At 45.2% G+C, this 10,666-nt stretch overlaps 1 protein-coding gene across 1 annotated transcript in view; it reads left to right on the forward strand.

Annotated features, from left to right (window-relative positions):
- LOC125298861 (protein EFR3 homolog B-like) overlaps positions 1–10,666 on the forward strand; it is a gene marked incomplete at its 3' end in the record, with an annotated part of 69,759 nt that overhangs the window by 25,773 nt on the left and 33,320 nt on the right. Inside the window, 3 exon segments of the mRNA XM_048249730.1 lie at positions 1,288–1,438; positions 5,494–5,615; positions 9,543–9,692. Coding sequence (XP_048105687.1) covers positions 1,288–1,438; positions 5,494–5,615; positions 9,543–9,692 — 423 coding nt within the window.

The raw sequence follows: 10,666 nt of genomic DNA on the forward strand, positions 1-10,666 counted from the left end.
GTATGATGGGGACTAGTGAGTTATGGAGTTATGGAGTATGATGGGGACTAGTGAGTTATGGAGTATGATGGGGACTAGTGAGTTATGGAGTATGATGGGGACTAGTGAGTTATGGAGTATGATGGGGACAAGTGAGTATGATGGGGACTAGTGAGTTATGGAGTATGATGGGGACTAGTGAGTTATGGAGTTATGGAGTATGATGGGGACTAGTGAGTTATGGAGTTATGGAGTATGATGGGGACTAGTGAGTTATTGAGTTATGGAGTATGATGGGGACTAGTGAGGCTGGATTCCTCCTGAAGTCCACAACTATCTTCACAGTTTTTGCAGCATTCAGCTCTAGATTTAATTTTACAGTTAGATTTAGGTTTACAGTTAATGAAGAATGACTCCAGTTCAGGAGAGCAGTGCTGTGGAATAACTGCCACGTCATTGCACCAGCTGCTGTTGATATTAAAACATATTCCTCCGCCTTTCGCTTTACTGGAGAGTTTAGTATCCCGGTCCACTCGAAGGAGTTGGAATCCTGCCAGCTGTACCGCAGAGTCGGGAATCGTTCCACATAACCACGTTTCCGTGAAGCACAGAACAGCAGATGAAGAAAAGTGTCTGGTTTTCCCAGTCAGTAGCTGGACTTCATCTTTAATGTTCCGCACCGCATTCCGCACTTTGGAAAAAAACACCCCCCGGGCCAGTGGGGTTCAGAGGCCCCGTCGATACCGAGGCAGCCGTATGCGTCGCCAGTGGGGTTCAGAGGCCCCGTCGATACCGAGGCAGCCGTATGCGTCGCCAGAGATGGACAAGCGCACCAGCTTGCTTCCCTCTCCTTCGGCCTTTCACTTTCCATGCAGCGGTGATTATAATGCCGAGGCAGTGAGGGTAGGGAATAAGTCCTCAGGGATCCTACAGCTGAGGCAGTGAGGGTAGGGAATACGTCCTCAGGGATCCTACAGCTGAGGCAGTGAGGGTAGGGAATAAGTCCTCAGGGATCCTACAGCTGAGGCAGTAAGCTCTTCTAGAGTAAGAGTTCCCTGTACAGCAGGACACTGAGTAAACAAACAAACAAAAACAACAAAGCGCACCAAGATACCGAGGCAGCCATATGCGGCGCCATGGCAACCAAGCATGCCTGTGTGTGTGTGTGTGTGTGTGTGTGTGTGTGTGTGTGTGTGCGCGTGTGTGTGTGTTGAATTCTCTTCTGTTCTTGTTTTGCTCATGGCTGTCACTTTTGTGAAAAAAATCCTGTTCGATTTTTGAGACATAAGTGTGTGTGTGTGTCCTCAGGTATGTGTGTATCGCTATGGAAGCTCTGGATCAGCTCCTGATGGCGTGCCACTGCCAGAGCATCAACCTGTTTGTGGAGAGCTTCCTCAAAATGGTGCGCAAGCTCCTGGAGTCAGACAAGCCCAACCTGCAGATCCTCGGCACCAACTCTGTAAGCTCTCTCTCTCACACACACACACACAAACACACACACACAAGTAGAGTGTGTATGTGTGTGTGCGCACACTCTGCAGCTGCAGCTGTGTATTTCTCACATCAGCCTGAGCCATGTGTGTGTGTGTGTGTGTGTGCAGCTGTGTGTGTGTGTGTGTGCAGCTGTGTGTGTGTGTTCCGTGGGAGGGAGGCGGATCTGTCTTTGCTCTTAATTAGTGTTCAGAATGCCAGGGCATCAAACTTTAATGGCTGACATTTCCCCCCCAGGGACGCCAGGCCTCTAATGGCTGCAGTGTGTGTGAGGCCAGTCCACCTGACCAGTAGCGTGTGTGTGGGTGTGTGTGAGGCCAGTGGCCGGTTGCACAAAGCACCTTAAGTTAAGTTTTTCCCTTAAAATCTGATTTAAGGGTCCCTTAAATAAAAACGGTTGCACAAACACCCTTAAGTTTTCTCCTTAAGGGTTCCTTAACATTTTCCTTAGTATTTAAGGGTTTGTCCTTATCTTGTAAGAAATCCCTTAAACTGTTGCACAAAAGACCTTAGTAGTCTAACTAAGGGGAAAACCCTAAGGGACATCTGACTCTACCTTAACCATTATTAACTGAATTGATGCTGATAATTGAAGTTTATTAACTACTTTTGACCATTCAAAATAAAACCTCTCTATTAATATGCTTCCTCTGTCAAATAGATAGGCCTATCAGAAACGTAATGTATTGTTATTGTTTGGTTTACGTAGGCTAACGTTCAGGGCAGGAGGAGGCGGGGGGGACATGGGGATATGTCCCCACTTTTGAGTGCTGAAGAGACAGGCCATAGGGTTTCCCCCCTCACTATTTGATACTCCCCAAAAAAAGCCTTATACCACAGCCTAAATAAATAATAACCTATAGGGTTTCTGCATATTAACTATGTTAAAACTCCCCATTAACAGCATCACATCACTAACCACAGCCATCTAAGTAGGCCTACTGTAAGACTGCACAATCTCATATTCACTCTGTTGGATATCTGAAGCCAGTTTGTCTACTAACAACCATCATTAGAGATGCTTTTCGTTTGGAGAGGCATACTGGTAGGTCATCAAAAGCATAACATTTTCGGTTTGGTTTGGGATCTAAGATCCAAGTAGCCTAAATTGAGTTATTGTTTAATTGTGCATGATTTAGTAGGCTGGAATGCCTTGAGTCACGCAACAATTGCGTTAAATGTAGGCTTCAGCCTCTGGCAATTAGCTCGAAAGGGGCGGCAAGACAATGAGCTTGAGAGCGTGTGTTGGAGACCCATGGTAGGAAAACGACTTTATTAATCCAACCAACAATATAATAAAATATTAAGAAGAGGTGTTATTTCATTGACTTAAATCGAAGCAATGTCTTCTAGCGCTGGTGGACTGATGGCAATTGTTGGTATGGTATAGGCAAATATGGGAACCTGCCTTTATTTGTCCGGCTATAAATAGAATCAATCACGGGCATAATTTGAGGATTTATGGTAGCCTATCTCCTGCTCAACATGACATTAGCTGTTATGTTTATTGATAACAAACTCAACTAGCCTACTGATCAACTCGTTTTCACTAGCCTAACTATAAAATACTAGTATATAGGCCTACCCAAAGTTTTTGTTCTAATACATTTATTTCAAACATAATTTCAAGACACAAATTGAATACTTCAGTTACCTTGGTGCATAAAACCCAGAGAGTAGGCTACCACACCCCAGAGTGATGGGCCTTTCTTAGGCGTTCAGTGTGGGGTATAAACGAGCTGAGAATTTAGCGGTGTCACGTCTGGCTGTCACAAACATGGGGAGCTCTTTGAAGCTTGGGATAATGTGGTACAGTTACTACAGTAACAGTATTTTATGTAATATTATTAATACTTCTTATGTAATATATATTTTTTTTCAATTGTATAAATGCTTGGTTTAAATGCTGTTGGAACAAATAGTAGTTGATTATAAAGGCAACTTTCTGTTGCAATTTTCTGTGTGTTCTGGACTGGTAACTTGTTAAGCCAACATGTTCTAACATTGCACAAATATTAACTGCAGACAGTTGGTCTGAAGGCAGATCTGGCGTTGTGCTCATCTCACAGTTTTGACAATTTTAATCAAAAAATATTTTGAAAACAATCAATGGTATTATCTTAATATTCTGGCAAGTTTAAAATATGATGGTCGAAAGTGGGCCAGAGGTGGCGATCCGATATCTGGAAATCTGATCTCACTATGGGTTTGTGTTCACAATTCGGTCCCCCTCACTTTCAAAATATCTCCTGCGCCCCTGCTAACGTTAACAATTCATGTGGATGTCTTGTTGGCCTATGAGCCGGTTGGGTTAAGCTAGGCAAAAGCGTTGGTGCACTGATGACAGTCAGGATCATTTCTAACTTGCCAACTAGTATTGTTCAGTTCATGTATTTAACATGTTTTACTTGATAACTGGATAATTTCGCTAATATTATTAAGGTAAGATGAATGATAAAATATAAGCACTGTGTTCGGTAGGTTAACTATGACATCATGCGGCAAAAGGCAGTTAGCTAGGCTACAGCTGTTGAACAATCTCCGTGGAAACTATAGAATTTTCATGCCGGAAAATCCCTTTCAGTGCAGTAAATCCCTTGGCGTTTCTCATTAACTATGGAAACATAGTTTAGGTATTCTGTGCAACACCCTTAAGTAAATCCCTTACCTGAGGAGAAATTAAGTCTTAAGGGTAATACTTAAGGGAAAAAACTTAAGGTGCTTTGTGCAACCGGCCACAGGCCTCTAATGGCTGCAGTGTGAGGCCAGTCCACCTGACCAGCAGCGTGAGTGTGAGATGTGGATGTTCCTGTGTGTGTGTGTGTGTGTGTGTGTGTGTGTGTGTGTGTGTGTGAGTGAGGCCAGGCCTCTAATGGCTGCAGTGTGAGGCCAGTCCACCTGACCAGCAGCCTGCCGCTCTCTAAAGGCTCCTGGGCTCTTTGAGAGAGAGGTGGACATGTGTGTGTGTGTGAGATGTGGATGTTCCTGTGTGTGTGTGTGTGTGTGTGTGTGAGATGTGGATGTTCCTGTGTGTGTGTGATGAAAGCTCTGTCTGGCAGTGTAAGACTTATCCTTTGCTATTATTAGCACAGTTAAGATATGGTGACGCATATTTGATAAGGCCTGGCGGTTACCCCCCCATGCACACTCACTCACACACACACACACACACACACCTGGCGGTTACCTAACGCTTCTGATTTAATGGGCTTATCTGTAATAAGTGTGAGCTGTGTGTGTGTCTGTGTGTGTGCGTGTGAGTGTGTGTCATATCTGTAATTAGTGTGAGCTGTGTGTGTGTGTGTGTGTGTGTGTGTGTCATATCTGTAATAAGTGTGAGGTAGTTGTGTGTGTGTGTGTGTGTGTGTGTGTGTGTGTGTGTGTGTGTGATATCTGTAATAAGTGTGAGGCAGTTGTGTGTGTGTGTGTGTGTGTGTGTGTGTGTGTGTGTGTGTGATATCTGTAATAAGGCTTCAGAGCATCTGCACTCACCATATCTGATGATGAGGCTCCATATCGACAGGAAGGACACGGCAGGACATGATGCTCTCCATTTTCAAAAAACTCCTGAAGACCCAGCTCTTTAGAGAACATCTCCTCTCATAGCAACACTTACAACAAGTCTTACTGGTCCTAGCACTCACCAGCCGTCTTAAACTGACAAGTAACTGTTAAAAACAGCACTCACTGATGCACTGATTCTTACTGTACTCTAATGTTTTTAAATTGTCCTAAAATTGTTGAGAATTGCTCTAAAACTTAAACTGTTTACCATGTTGTTAGTCGCTTTGGCTAAAAAAGCGTCAGCCAAGTGTAATGTAATGTAATGTAATGATGCAACACAGTCCTCATGCAACACTCCCATTGTCCCTCTTTCTCTCCCTCTTTCTCAAATGCTGATTCAAAGTGCTGTGTGTGCATGACAGATAGGCTGTAGCATTGCCAGAGCAGTCGTGTGTGTTCAGCAGGCAAGAAAAGAGAAAACTCATCTCCTCTCTCCTCTCCTCTCCTCTCCCTCCACAGTTTGTGAAGTTTGCCAACATCGAGGAGGACACGCCGTCGTACCATCGCAGTTACGACTTCTTCGTGTCGCGCTTCAGTGAGATGTGCCACTCCGGCTATGAGGACCCCGACATCCGCACCAAGTAAGGAACCCTGGAACCCGCTGGCCTGACCGCACCTGGGCCCTGCGTGTGTGTGTGTGTGTGTGTTAATGATGTTGTGATTGTGTGTGTGTGTGGTAGGATCCGTATGGCGGGCATTAAGGGACTTCAGGGGTGTGTGTGTGTGTGTGTGGTAGGATCCGTGTACGGGCATTAAGGGACTTCAGGGTGTGTGTGTGTGTGTGGTGGTAGGATCCGTATGGCGGGCATTAAGGGACTTCAGGGTGTGTGTGTGTGTGTTAATGATGTTTGTGTGTGTGTGTGTGTGTGGTAGGATCCGTATGGCGGGCATTAAGGGACTTCAGGTGTGTGTGTGTGTGTGTGTGTTAATGATGTTGTGTGTGTGTGTGTAGTAGGATTAAAATATGCGGGCATTAAAGGGACTTCAAGGGTGTGTGTGTGTGTGTTAATGATGTTTGTGTGTGTGTGTGTGTGTGTAGGTAGGATTAAATTATGGCGGGCATTAAAGGACTTCAAGGTGTGTGTGTGTGTGTGTGTTAATGATGTTGTGTGTGTGTGTGTGTGTGGTAGGATCCGTATGGCGGGCATTAAGGGACTTCAGGTGTGTGTGTGTGTGTGTGTTAATGATGTTGTGTGTGTGTGTGTGTGGTAGGATCCGTATGGCGGGCATTAAGGGACTTCAGTGTGTGTGTGTGTGTGTGTTAATGATGTTGTGTGTGTGTGGTAGGATCCGTATGGCGGGCATTAAGGGACTTCAAGTTGTGTGTGTGTGTGTGTGTTAATGATGTTGTGTGTGTGTGTGGTAGGATCCGTATGGCGGGCATTAAGGGACTTCAGGGTGTGTGTGTGTGTGTGTGGTAGGATTAAAATATGCGGCATTAGGCATTAAAGGACTTCAAGGTGTGTGTGTGTGTGTGTGTGTGTTAATGATGTTGTGTGTGTGTGTGGTAGGATTCGTATGGCGGGCATTAAGGGACTTCAGGGTGTGTGTGTGTGTGTTAATGATGTTGTGTGTGTGTGTGTGTGTGTGGTAGGATTCGTATGGCGGGCATTAAGGGACTTCAGGGTGTGTGTGTGTGTGTGTGTTAATGATGTTGTGTGTGTGTGTGGTAGGATTCGTATGGCGGGCATTAAGGGACTTCAGGTGTGTGTGTGTGTGTGTGTGTGTGTGTTAATGATGTTGTGTGTGTGTGTGGTAGGATCCGTATGGCGGGCATTAAGGACTTCAGGGTGTGTGTGTGTGTGTGTGTGTGGTAGGATCCGTATGGCGGGCATTAAGGGACTTCAGGGTGTGTGTGTGTGTGTGTGTGTGTGGTAGGATCCGTATGGCGGGCATTAAGGGACTTCAGGGTGTGTGTGTGTGTGTGTGTGTGGTAGGATCCGTATGGCGGGCATTAAGGGACTTCAGGGTGTGTGTGTGTGTGTGTGTGTGTGGTAGGATCCGTATGGCGGGCATTAAGGGACTTCAGTGTGTGTGTGTGTGTGGTAGGATCCGTATGGCGGGCATTAAGGGACTTCAGGGTGTGTGTGTGTGTGTGTTGTGTAATGTGTGGTGTTAGGATCGTACTTGGCGGGCATTAAAGGAGGACTTCAAGGGTGTGTGTGTGTGTGTGTGTAGGATCCGTATGGCGGGCATTAAGGGGTTTCAGTGTGTGTGTGTGTTGTGTGTGTGTTAATGATGTTGTGTGTGTGTGTGTGTGTGTGGTAGGATCCATTATGGCGGTGGCATTAAGGAGGGACTTCAGAGGTGGTGTGTGTGTGTGTGTGTGGTAGGATCCATTAGCGGAGCATTAAGGGACTTCAGAATGTGTGTGTGTGTGTGTGTGTGTGTGTGGTAGAGGATCATTATGGCGGGCATTAAAGGACTTCAGAGGTGTGTGTGTGTGTATTATTGTGTGTGTGGTAGGATCCATTATAAAGCGAGAGCATTAAGGGACTTCAGGGTGTGTGTGTGTGTGTGTGTGTGTGTGTAGGATCCGTATGGTATGAGCATTAAGGACTTCAGGAGGTAATGTGTGTGTGTGTGTGTGTGTGTGGTAGAGATCGTATATGGGCGAGCATTAAAGGGACTTCGTAATGTGTGTGTGTGTGTGTGATCCGTATTAAAGGGAGATCCATTATAATGTGGTAGGATCCGTATGGCGGGCATTAAGGGACTTCAGGGTGTGTGTGTGTGTGTTAATGATGTTGTGTGTGTGTGTGTGTGTGTGTGTGTGTGGTAGGATCCGTATGGCGGGCATTAAGGGACTTCAGGGTGTAATATTATAGGATCCATTAATGATGACTTTGTGTGTGTAATATTGTGTTAATGATATTTGTGTGTGTGTGTGTTTGTGTGTGTGTGTGGTAGTAGGATCCATCCGGGTAGGAGACTTCGGGCATCGTAAAGCATTATTAAAGGACTTCAGGGTATGATGTTGTGTGTATTATTAGTAATTAGGTAGATCCGATCCGACTTTATCAGAGGTGTATTATTAGAGGAAGCGGGCGAGCAGTAAAGAAGGACTTCAAATGGAATTAATGCAGTATGATATTTGTGTGTGTGTTGTGTGTGTGTGTTTGTGTGTGTAATGTGTGTGTAAGCGGTGCATTAAAAAAAAGGACTTCGTAATATTAATATTAATGATGTTGGCGAGGCGATAAGTGTACTTATTAGTGAGATCAAGTATACTGGTGGCATTAAGGGACTTAAATATGTGTGTGTGTGTGTGGTAGAGGATCCATTATAAGCGGGCATTAAAGGACTTCAAGTAATAATTGTAATGGGTAATATTGTGTTATGTGTGGTAGGATGATATTTGGACTTCTTGTGTAGTAGAATCCGTATAAGCGAAGGCATTAAGGAGACTTCAAGAGGTGTGTGTATGTGTATTATTAGTATTGTGTGTAGAGATCCATTATGGCCGGAGCATTAAGGACTTCAGAATTGTGTAAGTATTAATGATGTTGTGTGTGTATGTATGTGATGTGTATAGCTTGTGTATTAAAGGACTTAAAGTTTTCAAGGGTATTATTAGTTAATGATGTTATTATTATTATTAATGGCGAGCATTAAAGGACTTTGTGTGTATTTGTATTATGTGTGTGTGTGTGTGTGTGTGTGTGTAGTAGGATCCATTATGGCGGACATTAAGAGGACTTCAAGTGTGTGTAATAATGTATTAATAATTTTGTATTATTAATGTGTGTGTATGTGTGTGTATGTGTGTGTGTAGTAGGATCCGTAGGCGAGCATTAAAAGGACTTCGAAGGAGGGTGTGTATTAATGATGTTTATGTGTGTTATTATTATGTGGTAGAGATCCATATACCAAGCGGGCATTAAACGACTTAGTGAACTTAATGATAATGTGTGTGTGTGTGTGTATTAATGTGTGTTAGGATCCATTATGGCGGGCATTAAAGGGACTTCAGAATGTATTGTGTATTAATGGTGTGTATGTGTAAGTAGGATCCAGTATGGCGGGCATTAAGGGACTTCAATTGTGTGGGTATTAATGATATTATTATTATTATTGTTAATAATCTTGTGAAAGTAGAATAATGGCGGGCATTAACTTCAAGGTATGTGTGTGTGTATTAATGATAGTGTGTGTGTGTGTGTGTTATGTGTGTGTGATCCATTATATAAGCTGGCATTAAAGGACTTCAAGTGTATTATGTGTATTGTGTGTGTTAATGATGTTAGTGTGTATAGGCGGGCATTAAAAGGGAGACTTCAGGAGTGTGTGTGTATTATATTAGTGTGTGTGTGTGTGTGTGTGTGTGTATGTAGTAGAGATCCGTATAGAGCATTAAAGAGACTTCAGGAATGTGTCATGTGTATTGTATTAATTACAATGTGTGTTGTGTTATTGTGTGTGGTGGGATCGTGTGTAAAATTAAGGGACTTCGGTGTGTGTGTGTGTGTTAATGATGTTGTGTGTGTGTGTGTGTGTGTGTGTGGTAGGATCCGTATGGCGGGCATTAAGGGACTTCAGGGTGTGGTGAGGAAAACGGTGAATGACGAGCTGCAGGCCAACATCTGGGAACCCCAACACATGGACAAGATCGTCCCCTCACTGCTGTTCAACCTGCAGTCTGGAGAAGGCACCGAGAGGTACACACACACACACACACACACGCACTGCCTACTGTACACACACCACCTGCTACACACACCTACCTGCCCCACACACACCCCACAACCCCTCGTGTACACACCTTTATCTTCAACACCCCTTGCCATACCGCGCTACTGCGCCTGCCACTGGATCAACCTGCCGCGCTGTATGCGCACCACGCCGCCTGCCACTGCCACTGCCTGCCGCGCGCGATCTTTGCGCGTACTGCTGCGCTGTACACTGGCGGCGCTACCTGGCAGCGCGCCTGCGCATAGCGACCGCCACTGCTGCCGCGTCTGCCTGCCTGCAGCACTTGCCACACGCACCCTATTTGTCGGTCGGCTGCTGCTACGCGGCGCGCGCAGCATTTTGCCGCGCACGCACCGTGCGCGCGCGCGCATCGGAATATGGTTCAGCAGTGGGTTGGGGATGGTTTGGTTCCAGGAACTGGGCGCGGGATCGAACGAGGAGGGATCGGCCTGATGTCGTGTTGGACACACACCACACACACCTGCACACACACACGCACACACACTCAGACACTTACAGACACACACACACACCGCACACACACACATGAACTCCTGATATTTTGCAGTTAGTGTGGGGGGTTGAGTTGTTTGGTATTCGTGATAATGATGCACCGGCGCGTCTGTGTGTGTGTGTGTCAATCGAAGGGTAATAAATAAAATCACAATATGAGCCCCGATGTGTGTTTCTACTGGCGCTGAACACACACACACACACACACACACTCACACACTCAGACCCTCATAAAACAACAGTAAATAGTAGTGTTTAAGTATTCATCAACTCCACAGGGAGGCCAGGGGCCGTACACCGTTTCCAAGCACTCAGCCTGAATCTGGAGACAGAGAGAACCAAGAACCGGTTTAATGGATATGAGCCAAATGGCTCTAAAAGACCCCAAGTGAGCAGGGATGTTTGAGCTGAGGATACTTAGTATCAG

This window comes from Alosa alosa, chromosome 8, assembly GCF_017589495.1.
Source record: "Alosa alosa isolate M-15738 ecotype Scorff River chromosome 8, AALO_Geno_1.1, whole genome shotgun sequence".
Taxonomy (NCBI): Eukaryota; Metazoa; Chordata; class Actinopteri; order Clupeiformes; family Clupeidae; genus Alosa; species Alosa alosa.